A 25,832-nucleotide genomic window follows, 5' to 3' on the forward strand; every position below is an offset into this window, starting at 1 on the left:
TCAACACACCCTATAGCTGGAATGTCACAGTGAATATGAATAGGAGTTATATGAATGCGATCATTATAATAACACAGATAACCACTATGTTAGATACACAATGTGTACATGTGAGTTCTTGTGCACAGCCACACACACACACACACACACACACACACACACACACACACACACACACACACACACACACACACACACACATGTATCAGTCAATAAGAAATAACTGTACACCCTATAATAAAACAGCACAACCTCCACGGAGTCTTGTGGGCTTATTTTAGACAGTGTTTTCACAGTCCCAGTCAGAGCAAAGGGGAGGTGAAACAGTGAGAGGCAATCAGGCCAGGGCAGCATCCATTTTACGGAAACAGAGAGGTAGACCCACCCCGTCATACACCCTCTCTCTCCCCCCTCCCCTACCAATCCAGGCCAGAGCCCGAGGACACTGCACCTCTGTGTCCTAAACAGGGGTGGTCTGCCCCCTTTAAACCAACAGCTGCCTGTATCCTATCAGACACCAGACCCTGCATCTGCTGCTGCCCCCCTGTGGACCAAACCACAATGGTACGGTCCTGACAGTGAGTCAGCTGGTTGCTACGGCAACGCATCCCACCTCTCTTCCAGAGAGCCATGAAAAAAAGGAGCTCTAAGAAAAACAACATGGAGGGAGGAAGAGAAAATGAACAGATTACTCATGAACCTTCCTGTCCTTTCTTATAATAATGTTTCACTCACAAAGATACCAAGAAAGTTAGTGGAATATCTAACGGTGTTACCATATTGACTAGTTACATAAAGAGTCCTGTTCATAAGAAGAAAGAGCATCTTCTTCTGATTAAAACAACGCAGTGAAACACAGATGCGACTTTGGACGCCTGAACGCATCATGGGTTTATACACAGAACAGAGGAGAGCTCTTTCGCTCTCTCCTCCATCGCTCTCTCACTCACTGCAGCAGAATGGTGCAGCTGGAGAGGGGGAGGGGAGGGAAGCAGAGAAAAAACGAGAACAGAAAGAGGATGGAAGAGGACACACAAATCCACAATGCCTTATAAAGGATACAGTTCGCCAACAAACATTCCTTGCTACAAACATACACTGAGTACATTAAACCCCCTCTTTCCATGACATAGACTGACCAGGTGAATCCAGGTGAAAGCTATGATCCCTTATTGATGTCACTTGTTACATCCACTTCAATCAGTGTAGATGAAGGGGAGGAGACAGGTTAAATAATGATTTTTAAGCCTTGAGACAACTGAGACATGGGATTGTGTATGTGTGCAATTCAGAAGGTGAATGGGCAAGACCAAAAATTGAAGTGCCTTTGAACGGGGTATGGTAGTAGGTGCCAGGCACACTGGTTTGTTTCAAGAACTGCAACACTGCTGGGTTTTTCCAAACTCAGCAGTTTCCTGTGTGTATCAAGAATGGTCCACCACCCAAAGGACATCCAGCCAACTTGACACAACTATAGGAAGCATTGGAGTCAACATGGGCCAGCATCCCTGTGGCACGCTTTCAACACTTTGTAGAGTCCACGCCCCAAAGAATTGAGGCCGTTCTGAGGGCCAACTCATTAGGAAGGTGTTCCTAATGTTTGTATATTCAGTGTACATGTTGAATCAAAATCATCACTATTGTTATGACCTTTCTCAATAGACATCATCTATAATACTGGCATCAATGACCATCTTGTGACCACCATAATAGTCACTTTGATTACATACACAATAAGCATATAGTTCATGACCCCACAGTAACTCCTTTTTCCTGCTGGTGGTTGTTAGGGCTCAGCCTCAGGGTCTGACTGAATGAATCACTCGACCTGGTTTTCAGACCACAGAAAAATGGCAGTGGTGAGTCTACCCAGCCCAGTCTAACAGCGTCATACACAGCTACGCACACACACAGTGTGTTTTTGCGTGTGTGTGCTGTGCGCGTGCCGCTATTGTGCGTGCGTTGCGTCACAGTGTGTATTGGTGTGGGACTCAGACGGCGTGTATGTGTGTGTGTGTGTGTGTGTGTGTGTGTGTGTGTGTGTGTGTGTGTGTGTGTGTGTGTGTGTGTGTGTGTGTGTGTGTGACGTATAAGACAAGTCTGACTGTGCCCCACTGTTCCACTGCCCTGTATAATCCCTGGTGTAATCCTTTCCAGAGGATCAAACTCACTAGGCTTCATGCACTACTGGAAAAGCAACAACCATATACCCACACACAAACAATCAGTGTGTAGATATCAATAGGAGGGAGGGGTGTGTAGTCCCCCCCCCCCACTTTATTTTTTAAAGGGAACTCATTTGGGCAGTCAATTTACTCTTGAAAGTTGTAAGAGTACAACACACAAGTTGCAATTTGAAATTGGGTAACGCATCAGCAGTTATCTTCTTATATCAGTCATTGTAGACCTTAGAGAGCTCTTCACAACTTGTCGGAAATGTCCAGGTCAACTAGCCCATGTCCACTAACGTTTCTTAGCTAGGTTTTTTAACCCGTGGATTTTGTTGTAACGTTTGTGTCAATCAGATATCACCTGAACACACAGATGAGCTTTCAACTGCAATATGTTCTCTCCACCCCATGTATGTTTGGAACGGCCCGTTTGAAAAAGTTTGGGAACCACTGACCTACGACAATATAATATGTGTTTGGATGAAGTATGTAGGCCTGTCCTTAATGTATGTAAGTGTCCAGCTGCATGTGCATTGCTCAATAGGTCAGGCTGAAGCGGTACAGATTGCGCGCTAGAATTTGAAAGGTCATTCCTGATTGAGCCGACATATGCGACGTTTACCGTGAAAGGCAGTCTCAGCTGACGCGGAAGTTCACGCTGTAACACTGACCTTCCGCAATGCGGCTTGATTAGAGCCCTTACACGGAACCCAAACCGGCTGAGCGCGTGCGCCATAGTACACTATCGTGCATACATTTATTTTGCCCCCCCCCCCACCAACCGCGATCACAACACGCAGGTTAAAATATCAAAACAAACTCTGAACCAATTACTTTAATTTGGGGACAGGTCGAAAAGCATTAAACATGTATGGCAATTTAGCTAGCTAGCTTGCACTTGCTAGCTAACATTAATTTGTCCTATTTAGCTAGCTTGCTGTTGCTAGCTAATTTGTCCTGGGATATAAACATTGAGTTGTTATTTTACCTGAAATGCACAAGGTCCTCTACTCCGACAAACACATAAAACGGCCAACCGAATCGTTTCTAGTCATCTCTCCTCCTTCCAGGCTTTTTCATTTTTAACTTATATGGTGATCGCATCTAAACTTTAATTGTATTACCACGACAACCGGCAACAAAGTTCGTCTTTCAATCACCCACGTGGGTATAACCAATGAGGAGATGACTTTCAGCTCGATCTGCGACAGAAATAGGAACAACTTCTATTTTAGCCATTGGCGCGCGCAAGCAGTGTGGGTGCAATAATTGAATAACATGGATTTCTAAATTTATTTTGTGACACTCGCGCACGAGACGTGTCCGGTCTGGTCAGCATGTTAGGTCTCATGTGTACCAGATGCGTCAATCTCTTTGCGTTCCCGCGGAAGTCATTTGTTCTATGGCGTAGTCCACACCGTTAAATTGAGGATGCCGCACTAGGCTGCAGTGCGTTCTGTGTACAGCATTCCTTAAAAATGTGCAACTCGTGCGTTGCTTTACCGTGCGGTGGCACAAGCGGAAGTACACACACACACACACACACACACACACACACACACACACACACACACACACACACACACACACACACACACACACACACACACACACATACAACTGGCTAGGGAAGCACATGTGCATCAAGTACAAAAACAATGCGGGCTAGACATACAGAAAAGCATATGGTGGACATCGGGCGTTAGCCAAGACTGCCTCGCTTCTCTTCAAGCCTGCACACAGAGGAAATATTTAGCATGATATACCACCAGTCATTACATCTCTATGAGTACACCGCAAAGGTCTGAAGTAGCTTTCTCTCCTTACGTTTAGCAGATGCGACTTACAAGAGCAATTCAGGTTAAGTGCCTTTGCTCAAGGGCACATCAACAGATATTTCCCCTAGCCGGCTCGGGGATTCAAACCAGCGACCGTTCGGTTACTGGTCTAACGCTCTTAACCACTAGGCTACCTGCCGCTCTCCTTCACCCTCAGCGACCTGAAAACATAGGATAGGTGAAAGCAGTATATCATATCTCAGCTATTTGACCCTCTCTTTCACATCAGTGCAGACCGACAAATGAGAGGAAGCTGCTCCGGACTTCTGAGAAACAGCCTGGGCCGGTAGGACACATCCAAGGACACTGCAGGGAAACAGGACACTTCTACTACCAGGCCAGGGCGAAGAGTATGGGGGTTTACTGTAATGACTGAAATAGACTGAGCGAAAAGATGTTAAGATTCAGGGGTACAGAACAGTACAGGCAGAGTTGCCTCCCTCTAATGGCCTCCATCATCCAAAACTGAACTGAGATGACATGATACTGTTTGAGCGAGTCCATAAAAGTTGCAGAGGGTGTAAGGGATGGATAATGGATGGATTCACTTTCTCTAAAATGAAACTGTACACTCCCTGTTCCCCTCTTCTCTTTACTTACATCAGATCACACAAAGTTACTACACAGACTTATGGCTAGAGTTGATCAAAAACCAGCAGTGCTGTTTTAACTCCCCTTAGCAGATTCCCAGTGAAGAGAGTGAGAGTGTTTGAGTGTGAGCAGACGTGTGTGATAGAGGATGAGGTCAATCGCAAATCTACCAGACATCCCTGATTTGTAATCAAGGATCTTGTAATGGGGCAGGCGAAGCTGGGGAAGCAGATTAGATCTTCCAACCCCACTTTCCAGAATACTAGTGAAGAAACACACACACACAGCTCAGTGCATCCTGATCACCATACACACCAATCATAAACACTGCTCAAAAATCCAACATCCAACGTTAATCATCAGACACAGCAACGCACTGCTGCAGAAACAGCTGCACACCAGATGGCTGGGCCGGTGAGGAAGGAAGTATAGTATGAGCAACAGCTTGGGGCTGTGGGGAAGCAGCTTCTTCCCATAGCAGTGTGGATGATCACAAGGTCAGGAAACTACAGGCCCTTGGTTCAGGGTGGGATCCAAAATGGCTGTCAAGGTAGCGGTTTGCTAAATCCTTCCTCAGAGGGAAAACCACTGTTCTACATTTCAGAGTTCATCCAAGTGGGGATCAGAACCAGCAGCAAGAAATCATACCCTAAGGTCTCCCACATGTATACACTGGACTGAACTGAACCAGACTGGACGTAGGGGTGTATGGGTCGTGGGGTCTGACCCACACAGAGACACAGTGAGTTCCCGGATTTACGGTCCATAGTAAAAGCCTTCCTCGCTAATGAGCCTGAGAACCAGGGTATAGCGGTAAAATGTGGTTCAAATGGATAAAGTGGACACAGATGTGGGGTGATAATGATGATAGACTGTTTCCAGAGGGACAGAGGTTTCCTCAATAAAACCTCAAGCATTTCTGTGTCGTGCCAGATGTTTATGAGAGCCATGTGCTACTCTTCTACACATAAACAGTGAACACACACACTTGCTGAGCCTATACCGTATAAACTGGGTGGTTCAAGCCCTGAATGCTGATTGGCTGACAGTTGTGGTATGTCAGACCGTATACCACAGGTATGACAAAACATGTATTTTTACTGCTCTCATTACGTTGGTAACCAGTTTATAACAGCAATAAGGCACGGGGCTATTATAAGCCCTTTATGATGCTGTCTGCAATGAGAAGGGGGAAGGAGGGGTAGAAGAAAATGAATAAAAACTCTCCTCAGTGATGCAAACATGTGACCTGCACCATATTCAGGAATATAGCAATGTCTTCTTATCATTCTGTCTCTCCATCTCCCTCCTCCTCTCTTCTTCACTCTTTCCTTTCAGCGCCTCACCTCATTCTTTCTCCTCCTCTTGCCTTTGCTGAGCTCTCATATAGCTTTCTTTCCCTCACTTCTTCCATCTTTCCATCTGTCCCCCATATATCATTTTCTATCTGCCTCATTATGTATAACCTCAACCCTTTCAATTATGTATAGTCATTTAGCCAACCCCTTCCCACCTTATGCTCTCATAACCTCTTCCTCTGCAAACACTGCAGCTTGTGGTGCAAAATGGCTGCCGTGCATCACTAACGCCGGTGCTGCTGCGCATGAACGGCGGATGAGGTAAACTACAACACGTCTCCTCCTCCCCTCCCCCGCATTCTCCCTCTCTCTGGCTCCCTGCTACTGCCTCTCTCCATCCTAAATCCTATCATCACGTTTTCCACCTCTAAATCCCTTTCCTCTCTCCTTCCCTACCACCCCTCAATGTGTTCTCCTCTCCCGCCCTTCATCCCTCTCTCGTCCTCTGCACAGTTCAAAGACAGGAATATAACAGCAGCGTGTGAGAGAGAGGAAACTAGGTCAGTGAAAAATAGTGCAATGTGTGTGAGAGAGCGAAGAAAAAACTCTGCAGTGATGCTTCTCCACAGCCCCAACCCAGTCCAGCCACAGTCCAGTATAGTTCTTTATGTGTCTACTGTGTGTGGCCCCTTCACCAGCACTGCCCTCTATGTCACTCTATGTCTTTATTTAACCTTTATTTAACTTGGCAAGTCAGTTAAGAACAAATTCTTATTTTCAATGACAGCCTAGGAACAGTGGGTTAACTGTTGTTCAGGGGCAGAACGACAGATTTTTACCATGTCAGCTCAGGGATTTGATCTTGCAACCTTCCGGTTACTAGTCCAACTCTCTAAACACTAGGCTACCTGCCGTATTCCATAAGATTATGTCTCTATACCGGTAAAAATAGGTTTGCTGCTTTGGTTCACAAGGCAGTCTTTGGCAACACTACGGTAGCCTATATTCAGTGGTGTAAAGTACTTAAAAATACTTTAAAGTACTACTTAAGTAGCTTTTGGGGATATCTGTACTTTACTTTACTATTGATATTTGTGACAACTTTTACTTTTACTTCACTACATTCCTGAAGGAAAAGATGTATGTTTTACTCCACACATTTTCCCTGACACCCAAAAGAACTCCTTACCTTTTGAATGCTTAGCAGGACAGACAAATTGTAAAAATCCACACACTTATCAAAAGAACATCCCTGGTCATTCTTACTGCCTTTGATCTGGTCGGACTCCCTAAACATACATGCTTGATTTGTCAATTATGTCTGAGTGTCGGAGTGCGCCCATGGCTATCCGTAAATAAATCAAAAACAAGAAAATGACGCTGTCTGGTTTGCTTAATATAAGGAATTTAAATGATTTATACTTTTACTTTTGATACTTAAGTATGTATAAAACCAGATACTTTTAGACTTTTACTCAAGTAGGATTTTACTGGGTGACTTTCACTTTTACTTGAGTCATTTTCTATTTAGGTATCTTCACTTTTACTTCAGTATAACAATTTACATTTTTTTCCACCACTACATTACATTAGGTATTATTCCAGGGTGAGTTTAGAGGATTGTGATGACCTGGTACAGGCACCATTCTGTTATCAAAGTTGACACACAAAAATCTGTGTAAAATAGTAGGTACATGTACAGCCTAGCTAACCTCTTGTTCTTGTAAGCATGTTACAAGGATATTCGTTTTTTTCCCACTGGTAAGTAACAATGCTCACCTGACTTTCTGAAATGTCACTGATCAGTTTGTCCCTCTGCGCATGGGGGAGTGTTTGTGTTCCGTCCAGACTAATGATGCTCTGACTGTAAGGTGTGGCATATTTCACATCACTCTTTCTGGGGTCGGTGGTTCCACACACCTCGTAATTGAACACGTGCTTCAAAGTACCTGTGCCTCCAACGTCTGCGTAAAGGGGCGGGTAATACGGAATAACTGGGAGATTCCCGTTGGATTTGTAAAACATGCGCTCTCGTCTCCATCTGTAGCATTTCACTGACAGGATAGCTATGATGGACACAATAAAGAAAAATGAGACTACAGCCAAAGCCAAGACTAAGTAAAAAGTCAGGTTGTCATTGTATTCCTTGTCGTGCGTAAAGTCAGTGAACTCCGAGAGCACTTCAGGGAAACTGTCCGCCACCGCCACGTTAACATTGACTGTAGCTGAACGAGAGGGCTGCCCGTTGTCCTCCACAACAACAGTGAGCCTTTGTTTCACAGCATCTTTATCATTGACTTGGCGTATAGTTCTTATTTCTCCATTCTGTAAGCCCACTTCAAACAGCGCCCTGTCTGTCGCTTTCTGCAGTTTATATGAGAGCCAGGCATTCTGTCCAGAGTCCACATCAACAGCCACCACTTTAGTTACAAGGTAGCCCACATCTGCTGAGCGAGGCACCATTTCAGCCATCAGAGAGCTGCTAGTCTGGACTGGGTACAGAACCTGAGGCGCGTTGTCATTCTGGTCCTGAATCATTATTTTCACAGTCACATTGCTACTGAGTGGAGGGGAGCCTCCATCCTGTGCTTTTACGCGAATTTTGAACTCTTTCATTTGCTCATAATCGAAAGAACGCACAGCAAGAATCACCCCACTCTCTGCATTCACTGAAACGCACGCAGACACCGACAATCCATTTACTTGATAATCATCGAGCAGATATGAAATATGCGCGTTGTTGCCAGAGTCTTTGTCGCTGGCCTTGACAGAAAATATTGACATTCCAGGTGAGTTATTCTCAACAACGTAAGCTGTGTACGACTGTCGTGGAAACACGGGGGCGTTGTCATTCACATCTGATATTTTCAGTGTTACTGTCTTATTAGTGGAAAAAGGTGGAGACCCTTCATCAGCGGCTGTTATTGTTATGTTATATTCGGACACAGTTTCACGGTCCAATGCCTGATCAGAAACTAAACTGTAGAAATTAGTAGAGGACGACTTTATGCCGAACGGTAAACCAGGACTAATAGAACACTTCACCTGACCGTTTTTACCTGAGTCTAAGTCTTTGATATTGAGCATGGCTATTACCGTCTCCGGGGCAGAGTCCTCGGGAATAGGGTTGGAGAAGGAAATTATGCTAATCACTGGTGCATTGTCGTTGACGTCAGTCATTTCAATAAGCACTTTACTAGTGTCTGTTAAACCCCATTTGTCTGTAGCCTCCACATCTATCTCATAATGTTTTACTTTTTCATAGTCAAGCATACCATTAACTGTAATGTCGCCTGAAACGGTGTCAATATTAAACAAGCTTGATGCGCTGCTACCAGTACTTCGAGAAAACGAATACGTCACCTCACCATTTGCTCCTTGATCTGCATCAGTTGCACTGACTCTCAAGACAATGGTGCCTTTTGATGCATTCTCTGGTAAGTTTACCCTGTATACAGACTTACTGAATACTGGAGAATTGTCGTTTGCATCTAAGACAATTACGTTGATTTTGACTGAGCCAGATTTCTGGGGGGTCCCGCCATCATAAGCAGTTAAGATTAATTTATGCTCTTCCTGCTTTTCTCTATCAAGAGCGATCTGAAGAACCATTTCGACATATTTTGTTCCATCAGGACGAGATAGGGTATTCAATTTAAAATGATCGGTGGGATTCAGTTGGTATGTTTGGAGAGTATTTATGGCTACATCGGGGTCTTTAGCACTATCTAACGAGAACCGAGCACCGGGAGGAGCAGACTCACTTATCTCGAATCTGATTTCCTTCCTCTCGAAAGCAGGAGCATTGTCGTTGATATCTAATATTTCAACATCAATTCGATGAAGCTCCATCGGATTTTCAACGATGATCTGGAAATGCAGAGAGCAGGGAGACACTTTGGCGCACAGCTCCTCTCTATCTATCCGTTCTTTCACCACCAGCGTCCCTTTATCCGCATTCAGACCGATGTACTCACTGCCGTCCTCAGTAAAGATCCGAGCTCGACCAGATTTCAACCTTTTAACATCCAAACCCAGATCCTGCATGATATTCCCCACGAGCGAGCCCTTCGCCATCTCTTCTGGGATGGAATAACGGACCTGGGCGCGCGCTACCCCTACGCCACAGAGACAGATAAAAAGCACGAGCCATGTCTGCCATTTCCATGTACGCGAGCTGGTTCTCCCTGCGGCATGACAACAAAGAACGTCCATCATCATACCCCTCCGGCTGAAAACAATACGATAAAAAACAAACACGTTTTCACAATAAAGAATATTGTGTCACCCACACGTCCCAAAAGGCCGTGTGCGCTCTTTTAAGAGGCTAGTTCTTATAACATAGAAGGGGAGTCCGCTGCAGTGTTTTTGATTGAAATAGACGAGGGAGGGTCTACCTATGCCGGAGCCTTATATCCTCACATTAACCAACAGCGACCCTTAGAGCACTGAATACATATTGCAGAAATATCTGCACAAGTGAATATCAGGATGAAATAAATTGTAAACGATGTTTGAGATTATATATAAAAGGCAGAAATGAAAATGATCAAATGTGAAATGTCCAAACCCGTGCAAACGTCAAAAACCCTTGCCTTCATCAGAAGTTTTGTATGATACATTTTTTGTTGTTGATATCGGCACAGGGAGGCTTACACCTTTGATTGAAATCAAACGCCATTGATGACTGGAAAAGAAAATATATGCTGATGATGTTCTCACCTGGTTATCCCCATCATCAATGATAAGTTTGTCCCTCTGCGCGTTGGGGAGTGTCTGTGTTCCGTCCAGACTAATGATGCTCTGACTGTAAGGTCTGACGTATTTCATATCACTTTTTCTGGAGTCAGCTGTTCCACACACCTCGTAATTATACACCTGTCTCAGGGTGCCTGTTCCTCCAACGTCTGCGTAAAGGGGCGGGTAATACGGAATAACTGGGAGATTCCCGTTGGATTTGTAAAGCATGCGCTCACGTCTCCATCTGTAGCATTTCACTGACAGGATGGCTATGATGGATACGATAAAGAGAAATGAGACTACAGCCAGAGCCAAGACCAAGTAAAAAGTCAGGTTGTCATTGTACTCCTTGTCGTGCGTAAAGTCAGTGAACTCCGAGAGCACTTCGGGGAAGCTGTCCGCCACCGCCACATTAACATTGACGATAGCTGAACGAGAGGGATGCCCGTTGTCCTCCACTACAACAGTGAGCCTTTGTTTCACAGCATCTTTATCATTGACTTGGCGTATGGTTCTTATTTCTCCATTCTGTAAGCCCACTTCAAACAGCGCCCTGTCTGTCGCTTTCTGTAGTTTATACGAGAGCCAGGCATTCTGTCCAGAGTCCACATCAACAGCCACCACTTTAGTCACAAGATAGCCCACATCTGCTGCGCGAGGCACCATTTCAGCCATCAGAGAGCTGCCAGTCTGGACTGGGTACAGAACCTGAGGTGCGTTGTCATTCTGGTCCTGGATCATTATTTTCACAGTCACATTGTTACTGAGAGGAGGGGAGCCTCCATCCTGCGCTTTTACGCGGAACTGGAAATCCTTGATCTGCTCGTAGTCAAAAGAGCGCACTGCATGGATGACTCCACTATCAGCACTAACGGACACATATGAGGAGACGGGCACTCCGTTAACCGAGGAGTCCTCCAGTATGTAAGAAACACGAGCGTTCTGGTTCCAGTCAGCGTCTCTTGCGTTCACTGTGAATATAGAGAGGCCCGGTGTGTTGTTTTCTATAATGTAGGCCTCATATGAGCTCCTCTCAAAGACAGGCGCGTTGTCATTCACATCTGATATCTGTAAGGTGAGAGTGACGCTGCTGGAGAGCGAGGGCACGCCCTCATCAGAGCAGGTCACACTGATGTTGTACTCAGAGGCTCTCTCTCGGTCCAAGTCGCTGTCAGTTACTAGGCTGTAAAAACCATTTGATGTAGATTTAATAGTAAATGGGATATTTTCATTTATACCACAGTGTACCTGACCGTTACTATCAGAGTCAGGATCGTGGACGCTGAACATAGCTATAACCGTATTTTGAATTGAGTCCTCTGGTGTTGAACTAGATTTCGAAAGTACACTGATTACGGGAGCATTGTCATTGATATCGATAACATCAACTATTACCTTACTGGAATCTGATAGACCACCATTGTCTATTGCTTCGATATCTATTTGGTAATGTTTGGCTTTTTCATAGTCAACCTTGCCGACTAATATCACCTCTCCATTTGCATGTATATGAAACATGTCTGATACACTATCCATATTATTCGATATGGAATAAGACACTTCACCATTTGAGCCTTTGTCTGCATCAGATGCACTAACTTTCGTCAAATAGGTGCCTTTGGGGGAATTCTCTGTTATAGTTGCCTTATAAACCGGCTGCGTAAAAACCGGAGCATTGTCGTTAGCATCTAACACAATGACGTGTATCTGCACAGTACCAGACAGCCGAGGCTCTCCTCCATCTATAGCAGTTAAGACTAAAGATACCTGCTCCTGTTTCTCTCGATCTAAAGGTTTCTGTAAAACCATTTCTACTTTTTTACTCCCGTCGACCTGATTTTCGAGTTTCAAGGCGAAATTGTCTGTGGGTTTCAGCGAGTAGCTTTGGAGACCATTTAAACCTATGTCTGCATCCCCGGCTTTCTCTAACACAAATTTAGATCCAATCACAGCTGATTCACTGATCTCAAAACGTTTCTCATTCTTTTTAAAGCTCGGAGCATTGTCATTGATGTCTGAGATCTCTATAGTTATTTGAAACAACTCCATGGGGTTCTCCAGAATTATTTGTGAATGCAGTGCGCAAGGCGTAGTCTGTCCACAGAGAGATTCACGGTCTATTTTCTCTCTGATAAGGAGAACTCCCCTTTCTTTATTCAACTCGATGTATTCTGCGCTCTCCCCAGTATGAATACGAGCTTTACCTGATTTCAGTCTTTTTATATCTAAACCCAAATCCTGCGCGATGTTACCGATTAAAGAGCCTTTCGCCATTTCCTCTGGAATGGAGTAACTGACCTGCCCGTGCACTGAACTGAGAGAGAGGACCGAGAGAAACAACAGTACTTGCCGTGTCATTGTTTTGTCCGACATTTTCTCAAAGATTGCACACGTTATAATCCGTAAGTAATTCTGTAAAATTCCATTGGCTTTCGTGGTATTAAAAAATCCAAGGAAGATGTGCCACAAGTCCACCACTTTGGAACAAAATAATCGCAGCTCGGGGTATCCGTGATTAACGTTCTCTGTAACCCGGACTGTACGCTCTGCGTGCGGCTCCTTCTCTCTCTAATATATCGAGATGATGGGGGAAGTACTGCTGCAAATCTGCTCTAAAACTGCAACACACTGACCAACAGCGGCTCTCTGAGTTTAGGAGTGTAAAGAACACACAGAGTATACAAAACACATATGCTCTCCAACCATGCGTAATATAAGCATATCCACACCCCAATACATATGCACTATTAAAAAGGCATGATAACAGTGACCATTTACCTTCTATTTAAGCAGTGGTGGAAAACGTACTCAATTGTCATACTTGAGTGAAAGTAAAGATACCTGAATAGAAAATTACTTAAGTAAAAGTGAGTCACCCGGTAAAATACCACTTGCGCAAAGGTCTAAAAGTATTATGTTTTACATTTACTTAAGTATCAAAAGTAAAAGTATACATCATTTTAAATTCCTTATATTAAGCAAAAGGCAACATTTTCTCGTTATCATTTTTTCCATGGATAGCCAGGGTCACGCTTCAACTCTCAGAAATCATTTACAAACGAAGATGTGAGTCCGCCAGATCAGAGGCAGTAGGGGTGACCAGGGTTGTTTTCTTGATAAGTGTGTGAATTGGACAATTTTCCTGTCCTGTTAAGCGTTCAAAATGTAAGGAGTACTTTTTGGTGTCAGGGAAAATGTATGGAGTAAAAATAACATTATTTTCCTTAGGAATGTAGTGACGTAAAAGTAGTCCAAAAATATTTATCGTAAAGTACAGATACCCCTAAACTACTTAACTAATACTTTAAAGTATTTTTACTTGAGTACTTTACACCATTGGATTCGAGCTTTTATACAAAACACAGTAACTGATGAGCGTGAACTATTTGCTGGTTACAATTAGGCCATTATACACGATCACCGAATTCGCAATACATGCATGATCCTAACGGAAAGCGGCCATTAAGATAATTGGCGTAAATCAAACCATAGGAATCACAGTTCAGACGTTCAAGTGTGAAGCCAAATACACAATATTTGGAAAATAATCAGTGCAACGAACCATAAAACTATTTGCTTGTGAAATCATTGATGTGTAAGATTATGAAACGAAAAACAGTGACATCATTAATATTCTGAGGTTATGAGAGCCGATTGTTCATGCTCACCTGGTTAGCCCCATTATCATTGATCAGTGTGTCCCTCTGCGCGTGGGGGAGAGTCTGAGTTCCGTCCAGACTAATGATGCTCTGACTGTAAGGTCTGACGTATTTCAAATCACTCTTTCCGGAGTCAGCTGTTCCACATACCTCGTAATTATATACGTGTCTCAGTGTCCCAGTGCCACCTACGTCTGCGTAAAGGGGCGGGTAATACGGAATAACTGGGAGATTCCCGTTGGATTTGTAAAACATGCGCTCACGTCTCCATCTGTAGCATTTCACTGACATGATGGCTATGATGGACACAATAAAGAAAAAAGAGACTACAGCCAGAGCCAAGACTAAGTACAAAGTCAGGTTGTCATTGTACTCCTTGTCGTGCGTAAAATCAGTGAACTCCGACAGCACTTCAGGGAAGCTGTCAGCTACTGCCACGTTAACATTGACTGTAGCTGAACGAGAGGGCTGCCCGTTGTCCTCCACTACGACAGTGAGCCTTTGTTTCACAGTGTCTTTATCATTGATTTGGCGTATAGTTCTTATTTCTCCATTCTGTAAACCCACTTCAAACAGCGCCCTGTCTGTCGCTTTCTGCAGTTTATACGAGAGCCAGGCATTCTGTCCAGAGTCCATATCAACAGCCACCACTTTAGTGACAAGATAGCCCACATCTGCTGAACGAGGCACCATTTCAGCCACCAGAGAGCTGCTAGTCTGGACTGGGTACAGAACCTGAGGTGCGTTGTCGTTCTGGTCCTGGATCATTATTTTCACAGTCACATTGCTACTGAGTGGAGGGGAGCCTCCATCCTGCGCTTTTACGCGGAACTGGAAATCCTTGATCTGCTCGTAGTCAAAAGAGCGCAATGCTTGGATGACTCCACTATCAGCACTAACGGACACATATGAGGAGATAGACGCTCCGTTAACCGAGGAGTCCTCCAGTATGTAAGAAACACGGGCATTCTGGTTCCAGTCATCATCTCTGGCATTCACTGTGAATATAGAGAGGCCCGGTGTGTTGTTTTCTATAATGTAGGCCTCATATAAGCTCCTCTCAAAGACAGGCGCGTTGTCATTCACATCTGATATCTGTAAGGTGAGAGTGACGCTGCTGGAGAGCGAGGGCACGCCCTCATCAGAGCACGTCACACTGATGTTATACTCAGAGGCTCTCTCTCGGTCCAAGTCACTGTCTGTTACTACAGTAAAGAAATTAACAGATGTCGATTTCATAATAAAAGGAATGTTTTCGTTTATCGCGCACTGGACATTGCCATTTTCACCTGAGTCTGGATCTTGAATGTTTATCATTGTCACAACAGTACCAGCTTTAATGTCCTCTGATATAACACTAGACTTCGACATCACATTAATAGCTGGTTTGTTATCATTTTCATCAACGACGTCCACCATGATTTTACAAGAATCGGTGAGGCCTCCATCATCACTGGCCTGTACATGTATTTGATATTGTCGTGCCTTTTCATAATCAATATTTCCTACTAATCTCACCCCACCGTCATCCTCATTTATTTCAAACAATTCGTGATTACCATCCTGTGAATTCGAAATCGAATAACGTATTTTACTATTGGAACCTTGATCAGAATCAGACGCCCTGACAGAAATTAAAACTGTGCCCTTTGGTGAGTTCTCTCTTAGGCTAGCCTTGTAGATTCCCTGTGTAAAAACAGGTGCATTATCATTGGCGTCTAGTACAGTAATATGAATCTGCACTGTTCCAGACATCTGAGGCTCACCTCCATCTATTGCGGTTAATATCAAAGACAAATGCTCCTGTTTCTCTCGATCTAAAGGTTTCTGTAAAACCATTTCCACTGTCTTTCCGCCATCAGGTTGGTTTTGTAGTTTCAGGATGAAATTATCGGTCGGTTTTAGTGAATAGCTTTGGAGGCCATTAATATCAACATCCAGATCCATCGCCCTCTCTAGCGCAAATTTTGCACCAGTAACGGCCGATTCACTAATTCTGAATTTCATTTCACTCTTTATGAAAACAGGTGCATTATCGTTTACATCGGTTACCTCAATTGTGATGCTATAAAATTCCATCGGGTTTTCCAGAATGATCTGGAAATCTAGTGCACAAGGTGTAGTCTGTCCACAGAGCGCTTCACGGTCTATTTTCTCTCTGATAAGGAGTACTCCCCTTTCTTTATTCAACTCGATGTATTCTGCGCTGTCTCCAGTATAAATACGAGCTTTACCTGATTTCAGTCTTTTTATATCTAAACCCAAATCCTGCGCGATGTTACCGACTAAAGAGCCTTTCGCCATTTCCTCCGGAATGGAGTAACTGACCTGCCCGTGCACTGAACTGAGAGAGAGAACCGAGATAAACAACAGTACTTGCCGTGTCATTGTTCTGTCCGACATTTCCCTTCACCATGAAACAACAAGCAGGTTATAAATCCGTAAAGAAGTCAGTAATATTGCATTCGTTTCTAGTTCAAAACATCAAAGGTAAACGACTCAACAATAAAACATTTTGGAACAAGATAATGGCAGCTCTGTATCTTGGTATTAGTGTTCTCTGTAACCGGGACTGTGCGCTCTGTGTGCCGCTCTGTCTCTGTCTAATATATCGAGATGATGGGGGAGGTACTGCGACAAATTTGCTATGGAACTGCAACACACTAACCAACAGCGTCCCTCTGAGTTCAAACCACTGAACTACTCATATATAAAAAAATAAAAAAAAAAACTTTCCAACACACTTGGGAAAATTTGAGTCTCCAAACTATAAAACAGTACAACTATGCTAACAACACAAACAGGCCAATGTATTAATGATAAATGAAAACCAATATGTCAATGAGATGTGAACAAACAAGGTCTAAACATAATACACGTTGAGTGAAACTGCTACTTTAGAAAACTGCAGGCTCACTGATTGAAATTCGGATTATTTGCAAACCACCGCTGTCCAACCCCGTGGTGATGAAATGACCACATATTAGTGGAATATAGAGCATTTATGACCATTGAAACTTGCCAGGTATGCATACTTGATTTCAAACAGGTGAAATCACAGATAGCCTACATATAGACATATATGAAACATACAGTTTCAGGGAAAATACAAATTATTTAAATATAACAGACCTCTATTGGGGACTCTGGCTCATCCAGGATGTTCTGTTCGTTCTGCATCCGCTGCATCGTCCCTGTAGAACTGGGGTCCATTATCAGTATGTTCTGACTACAGGGTCTGGCGAACTGACAGTCACTCTTTCTGGAATCAGTCGTCCTGCACACCTCGTAATTGTACACATGCTGTAGAGTTCCTGTCCCCAAAGTGTCAGCGTAACGCGGTGGATAATACGGAATGACCGGGAGATTGGAATGATAGAGAATGCGAGACTGTCTCCATCTGTATATTTTCACTGACATAATAACCACTAAACATGTGATGAACAGAAATGAGACTACAGCCAAAGCCAAGACTAAGTAAAAAGTCAGGTTGTCATTGTATTCCTTGTCGTGCGTAAAGTCAGTGAACTCCGAGAGCACTTCAGGGAAGCTGTCCGCCACCGCCACGTTAACATTGACTGTAGCTGAACGAGAGGGCTGCCCATTGTCCTCCACTACAACAACAAGCCTTTGTTTCAAAGCATCTTTATCATTGACTTGGCGTATAGTTCTTATTTCCCCATTCTGTAAGCCCACATCAAACAGCGCTCTGTCCGTCACTTTCTGCAGTTTATACGAGAGCCAGGCATTCTGTCCAGAGTCCACATCAACAGCCACCACTTTAGTAACAAGATAGCCCACATCCGCTGAACGAGGTACCATTTCAGCCACCAGAGAGCTGCTAGTCTGGACTGGGTACAGAACCTGAGGCGCATTGTCATTCTGGTCCTGGATCATTATTTTCACAGTCACATTGCTACTGAGAGGAGGGGAGCCTCCATCCTGGGCTTTTACGCGGAACTGGAAATCCTTGATCTGCTCGTAGTCAAAAGAGCGCACTGCATGGATGACTCCACTATCAGCACTAACGGACACATATGAGGAGATGGGCACTCCGTTAATCGAGGAGTCCTCCAGTATGTAAGAAACACGGGCATTCTGGTTCCAGTCAGCGTCTCTGGCTTTCACTGTGAATATAGAGAGGCCCGGTGTGGTGTTTTCTATAATGTAGGCCTCATATGAGCTCCTCTCAAAGACAGGCGCGTTGTCATTCACATCTGATATCTGTAAGGTGAGAGTGACGCTGCTGGAGAGTGAGGGCACGCCCTCATCAGAGCACGTCACACTAATGTTATACTCAGAGGCTCTCTCTCGGTCCAAGTCACTGTCAGTTACTACAGTAAAGAAATTATTCGACGTTGATTTCATCGCAAATGGAATGTTCTCGTTTATTGAGCACTGAACTTTGCCGTTTTCACCGAAGTCTGGGTCTTGAATGTTCATCATAGTCACAACCGTACCAAGTTTTATGTCTTCCGATATGGCACTAGACTTCGACATCACATTAATGGCTGGTATATTGTCATTTGTATCAAGGACTTCGACCATGATTTTACACGATTCGGTGAGCCCCCCGTCATCACTGGCCTGTACATGTATCTGATATTGTCGTGCCTTTTCATAATCAATATTTCCTATTAGTCTAACTTCACCATTGTCCACATTCATTTCAAACAATTCAGACACATCGTCGAGGGAATTGGAAATCGAATATGATACTTTACCATTAGAACCTTGATCATTATCTGATGCACTGACTGATACTACAACTGTGCCTTTGGCCGAGTTCTCTCTTAGGGTAGCCTTGTAGATTCCCTGTGTAAAAACAGGTGCATTATCATTGGCGTCTAGTACAGTGATATGAATCTGCACTGTTCCAGACATCTGAGGCTCACCTCCATCTATTGCGGTTAATATCAAAGACAAATGCTCCTGTTTCTCTCGATCTAAAGGTTTCTGTAAAACCATTTCTACTGTCTTTCCGCCATTAGGCTGGGTTTGTAATTTCAAGGTGAAATTATCGGTCGGTTTTAGTGAATAGCTTTGGAGGCCATTAATATCAACATCCAGATCCATCGCCCTCTCTAACACGAATTTCGCTCCAGTAACGGCCGACTCACTAATTCTGAATTTCATTTCACTCTTTTTGAAAACCGGAGAATTATCGTTTACATCTGTTACCTCAACGACAATGCTGTAAAATTCCATCGGGTCCACCAGAATTAGCTGGAAATGCAGTGCACAAGGCGTCGTCTGTCCGCAGAGCGCTTCACGGTCTATTCTCTCTTTGATAAGGAGAACTCCCCTTTCTTTATTCAACTCGATGTATTCTGCGCTGTCTCCAGTATAAATACGAGCTTTACCTGATTTCAGTCTTTTTATATCTAAACCCAAATCCTGCGCTATGTTACCGACTAAAGAGCCTTTCGCCATTTCCTCTGGAATGGAGTAACTGACCTGCCCGTGCACTGAACTGAGAGAGAGGACTGAGATAAACAACAGTACTTGCCGTGTCATTGTTCTATGCCGCATTTTCCCTTCACCATGAAACAATACAAACGCTATAATCCGCAAAGAAGTCTATAATGTTCCATTAGATTCCAGTGAAAAACATCAAAATAAAACGTGCCCAAACTCCACCACTATGTAACAAAAGAATCGCAGCTCGGTGTCTCGATGTTCTCTATAGCCCGGACTACAGCGCTCTGCGTGCGGATCTGCGTGCCTATCTTTCTCTCTCTAACATATCGAGATGATGGGGGAGGTACTGTTGCAAATCTGCTCTAAAACAGCAACACACTGACCAACAGCGTCCCTCTGAGTTCAATGCACTAAACTACATAAAATAAAAACAGTACAACATAATTGGGAAAGTTTGAGTTTACAAACGATAAAATACCGTACTACTATTATATCAACATATAAGCCAATGTATATATGGCAAAACAAGGTCAGTGAGATGTTTACAAACAAGTTCTAATGAAATACACGTTGCATGGAAATATTCTACCTTAGGAAAGTACTGGCTACCTATTTGCCAAGAGCCGCTGTCCATGACCATGGTGCTGAAATGGCCCCATAAGTAGAAGGAAGAGGATCTCTGAAAATGGAAAGTCCCCAGGTACGACACAGACTAGATTTTAAACAGATAAAATCGCCGATGCATTTAGACAGACACATGAAACATATAGTTTTATGGAAAAGATAATGACTCTAATTTAACAGACCTCTATTGGGGAGTCTGGTTCATCCAGGATGTTCTGTTCGTTCTGCATCCGCTGCATCGTCCCTGTAGAACTGGCCATTATCAGTACGTTCTGACTACAGGGTCTGGCGAACTGACAGTCACTCTTTCTGGAGTCAGTCGTCCTGCACACCTCGTAATTGTACACGTGCTGTAGAGTTCCTGTCCCCAAAGTGTCTGCGTAACGCGGTGGATAATACGGAATAACCGGGAGATTGGAATGATAGAGGATGCGGGACTGTCTCCATCTGTATATTTTCACTGATATAATAACCACTAAACACGTGATGAACATAAATTAGACTTTAGCCAAAGCCAAGAATAAGTGAAAAGGCAGGTTGTCATTGTACTCCTTGCCACGCGTAAAAGTCAGTGAACTCCGAGAGCACTTCAGGAAAGCTGTCCGCCAACGCTACGTTAACATTGACTGTAGCTGAACGAGAGGGCTGCCCGTTGTCCTCCACTACAAAAGTGAGCCTTTGTTTCACAGCATCTTTATCACTGACTTGGCGTACAGTTCTTATTCCCCATTCTTTGAGCCCACTTCAAACAGCGCCCTGTCTCTCGTTTTCTGCAGTTCATATGAGAGCCAGGAATTCTGCCCAGAGTCCAGATCAACAGCCACCACTTTAGTCACATGATAGCCCACATCTGCTGAACGAGGCACCATTTCAGCCACCAGAGAGCTGCTAGTCTGGACTGGGTACAGAACCTGAGGCGCGTTGTCGTTCTGGTCCTGGATCATTATTTTCACCGTCACATTGCTACTGAGAGGAGGGGAGCCTCCATCCTGCGCTTTTACGCTGAACTGGAAATATTTGATCTGCTCATAGTCAAAAGAGCGCACTGCATGGATGACTCCATGACAGGCGCGTTGTCATTCACATCTGATATCTGTAAGGTGAGAGAGACGCTGCTGGAGAGCGAGGCTTAGTGTCCAAGTCACTGTGTCTTAATAGGCTGTAAAAAAAACATTTGATGTAGATTTAATAGTAACTGGGATATTTTCATTTATACCACAGTGTACCTGACTGTAACTATCAGAGTCAGGATCGTGGACGCGGAACATAGCTACAACCGTATTTTGAATTGAGTCCTCTGGTATTGAACTAGATTTCGAAAGTACACTGGTTACTGGAGCATTGTCATTAATATCGATAACATCAACTATTACCCTACTGGAATCTGATAGACCACCATTGTCTATTGCTTCGATATCTATTTGATAATGTTTGGCTTTTTCAAAGTCAACCTTGCCGACTAATATCACCTCTCCATTTGCATGTATATGAAACATGTCTGATACACTATCCATATTATTCGATATGGAATAAGACACTTGAGCATTTGAGCCTTTGTCTGCAATCGATGTATTAGTTGTCGTCAAATAGGTTCCTTTGGGGGAATTCTCTGTAATAGTTGCCTTAAAATCCGGTTGCTAAAAACCAGAGCATTGTTGTTTGCATCTAAAACAGTGACGGGTATCTGCCCAGTACCAAACAGCCGAGGCTCTCATCCGTCTATAGAAGTTAAGACTAAAGATGCCTGTTCCTCTCGATCTAAAGGTTCCTGTAAAAAAAACATTTTTTTACACCCGTCGACCTGATTTTCGAGTTTCAAGACAAAATTGTATGTGGGTTTCAGCGAGTAGCTTTGAAGACCATTTAAACCTGTCTGGATACCATGCTTTCTTACACACGAATTTAGATGAAATCACAGCTGATTTCAAAAGGTTTCTCATTCATGTTAAAACTGGAAGCATTGTCATTGATATCTGTGATCTCTACAGTTATTCAAAACAACTCCATGGGGTTCTCCAGAACAGTGGCAACCCATCATTCAGTGAGCCCCATCTGTTTTTTCTTGGTTGCCTGTTTTGCATGTTATTTTGGCATTAACAATGTAAATAAATAAATAATTGAGTTAACAAAGCCACATACAAACATATTCTCTTTTTTGCTTTCGTGAGTAAGGCACCTCCAAAATGCAGATGTTTCAGCCTAGCTCAGTGCTTTCTGTGGTGGTGGGGTAGCCAGCGGAAAATACGGAGCGTAGGGGTTAGTAATGCTCTCTAGTTGCGCCGTGATTAGCTCAGTGTTCTGTCACTCATGGGGACACTATGTCACCGCAAAATCAACCGGGAGAGTTGGAAAATGTAAGCCCCTTGAATGCTGCCATAGAGTTACATTAGAAGGCTCAAGGTCATTGGCCACAGATAAAATGACGTCAAATCACATATCTATCGTAGATTTGAAAGGACTGATCATGTCAACATCATACTTTCAAAATCTTAGCTAGCAAGCTAAGAGTCATTATTATGAATCAAGTCGACAATCTACTGGCAAATCCTTTTCGATCGTTGTTATATGAAGATAAATTAGATAGAATAGATAAACATATCGGTGCTCTTTGGCCATTGGACATAAACATTACACAACAAGTTGGAAATCGCAAATTCAACAATGAGTGGTTTGGAATGAGTCAGTGGCTAACTGCAAGCGTGGAGTGGGTGTGTGGTCCAAGTATGGGTTTAAATGTGTCTCTTTTCCAAGCTTAAAAGGATGAACATTCAACATTGGCCATGCTGTCAATCCAGCATGACTTCTGCCGCGTTCAAAACAAGTGGAAACTAGGAACTGGGAAATATCCGACATCAGTTAGTTCAAGACAACTGGGAACTCGAAGAAAAATGATCCCCGATTGGGAAAATACGTTTTGAACGGTCATCCAATCTCTGAATTCCAAGTCGGGAACTGGGGCCTCTTTCTAGAGCTCCGACCTGAAGATCACTGACGTCATGATTCAAACTAGTTTTTTCAGAGTACCCAGTTGTCTTGAAAGCACCATAAATCCAGAGAATGCCAGACTTGATGATAAAGTTTGATAACAAAATTTGCCCACGAAGGACCGCCGCGCCACCTTCCTGTTCAAGTGAGCACAGCACAACAAGGTGAGTCCAAAAATGTTTTGAATGCTGCTGCATAAATGATGTAATATGCCAGGGAGATATGTATACTGTAGCTAAGAAAGTAATACTAAGTGTATGTTGTGTAGTAAGCTGTTAGCTGTTGGTGGTGCACATGTAGCCTATCGCCTGTTTTAGAGAAATGTCATCATCGAATATTGTATTAGCTTTCATTGTCTGCTTCCATGCCCCCTTTATTTATCCTACGGTTCTGAATTGGAGTACAGGTAGAACACTGTACGAACGGCCCATGTTCTGAATTCTGTCGCTGTACATTTCCAAAGTGCATAACAAATAGTTATATTGACTATGTCTGTCCTTGCTTGCTCATTAACGTCTTAATTGAAGTTACAGATTGGCTCTTATCCGCTTGTCGTCCTCTTATGCCATAGTTTATACATCTCAATTGTCAGTAGAATCCACGTTTGTTTAAGCAAGTCCGACATATCAGCTATGTTTTTTCTAAAGGCAGTAAATGAGGCAGAATGAACTGTTTCGCTGCCAGACAAGGCTCCGCTGACAGCCAGGTGTAACAGCGGTAAGGATTCACTCCATGGTGCTGAAAAGAAAGCCCTGCTGTTGGGACAGCTTTACGTAGGCCCCAACAGATTGTAGGCCCCGTTTGTCACCGCTATAGTGCAAATAATGTATTGTTTAGTATTTTGTTGTGGGGTGGCTTTGCTGGCATGAGTCTAAAAAAATGTTGGGGAGTTTTCCCCACCAAGATACACATGCTCAAATCACCACTGCTCAACAACGATGTGTGAAGGCGTTATCTGTCCACAGAGCGCTTCACTGTCTAGTCTCTCTTTGATGAGGAGAGCTCCTCTTTCCTTCTTTAACTCGATGTGTTCTACGCTGTCTCCAGTATGAATACGAGCTACGCCTGATTTATGTAGTTTAATATCTGAACCCAAATCCTGTGCTGTGTTATGGATTAAAGAGCCTTTCGCCATTTCCTCTGGAATGGAGTAACTGACCTGCCCGTGCACTGAACTGAGAGAGAGGACTGAGATAAACAACAGTACTTGCCGTGTCATTGTTCTGTCCGACATTTTCTCTACAATATCAAACAACACACATATTATAATCCGTAAAGAACTCTGTATTATTCCATTAGTTTCCGCGCTAATAAAAAATATTGCTTTCTCTCAGCGCTTTCCCTCTCCAATATATCGAGATGATGGGGGAGGTACTACTGCAAATCTGCAACACAATGACCAACAGCGGCCCTCTGAGTTCAGGAGTGTAAAGTACACACAGAATATGCAAAGCACATACGCTCGCCAACCATGCGTAATATACGCATATCCAAAAACCAAATACGTATGCACTTTTATAAAGGCGCGATGACAGTGGCCATTTACTTTTATGTATGAGCTGTTATGCACAACACAGTAACTGGTGGTTGTTGAGCATGAACTGTATGCTGGTTACAATTAGGCCATTATGCACTATCACTGAATTCGCAGTACTGGCATGATCACAACGGAAAGCTGTCAGAGTGTTGAACTAATCAAATCCATAGGAAACACAGTTCAGACATTCTAGAGTGAAGCCCAGTGCTCAATATTTGAAATATAACCACAGGGCAACAGAACCATAGTAACATTTGCTTGTGAAATCATTGAAGTGTTTTTTTTTTCTTTTTGTGAATGAATCATTTGTCTTATATATTTATTACAATGAGATTTCTCAAGTAAGCCCACGCCTTCCAATATGAGTTCTGGATAAACGTTGTGCTCATTACCAAAGCTAAGATGAGTTTTCACTAGTGTAGTTAGGCCACTGGGAAAAGCTTTGATCACATAAATAAACTCTCTGAAAGGTATTGGAAAGTCTTTCATTGTTGTAAACTGTTCACATGTGAGAATATTGCCCTTGTTGTCGAAAACATCAAGAACAAAGTCCATATTCCTCTCATGCCAGCTGGGATAGAACAATGACTTATTCCTTACAGTTATGTCTGAATTATTCCACAAAATAGCTTTATGTGGGGAAAAATTGTGCAGGAAACATATTTTCCAGGCCACTAAAGATTGTTGGTGAAACCTAGCCAATTTAGCAGGTACTCTTTCAGGAATATAATTACATTTCAGTAAAATTTGAAGCCCTCCCAACTTATTAATAAACACATTATTTGGAATGAAATACCATATTGAATCAGTATTGATCAAACATCTTTTCAACCAGTTTATCTTGAAAGTGTTATTTATGTCAACAAAATCCAACTCTTCTAGGACTTTTTTAGGCTGTGAGACTTATTTTTCCAGATGAAGTCAAGAAAGGTCTTATTGATCTCTTTACAAGTAGCAGGATTTACACA

The 25,832-nt window shown here is 43.3% G+C and overlaps 1 protein-coding gene across 44 annotated transcripts in view; it reads right to left on the reverse strand.

Annotated features, from left to right (window-relative positions):
• Positions 1 to 25,832, reverse strand: part of LOC110488686 (protocadherin gamma-C5) — a 192,106-nt gene that overhangs the window by 52,771 nt on the left and 113,503 nt on the right. For 2 of the 44 annotated variants that reach the window (XM_090198254.1, XM_036942795.2), the window contains exon 1: positions 17,430 to 20,467. The exons of 36 other annotated variants lie outside the window; for them this stretch is intronic. In XM_090198254.1, coding sequence (XP_090054380.1) covers positions 17,430 to 19,829 — 2,400 coding nt within the window. In that variant the 5' untranslated portion in view covers positions 19,830 to 20,467. Of the gene's footprint in view, positions 1 to 7,677; positions 10,495 to 10,620; positions 13,707 to 14,306; positions 16,911 to 17,429; positions 20,468 to 25,832 lie in introns of those variants that run through there. 6 more of the 44 variants (XM_090198261.1, XM_036942802.2, XM_090198262.1 and 3 more) reach the window with 3 other exon arrangements.

Source organism: Oncorhynchus mykiss, chromosome 14 (genome assembly GCF_057628025.1).
Source record: "Oncorhynchus mykiss isolate SJ-2025 chromosome 14, ASM5762802v1, whole genome shotgun sequence".
Classification (NCBI taxonomy): Eukaryota; Metazoa; Chordata; class Actinopteri; order Salmoniformes; family Salmonidae; genus Oncorhynchus; species Oncorhynchus mykiss.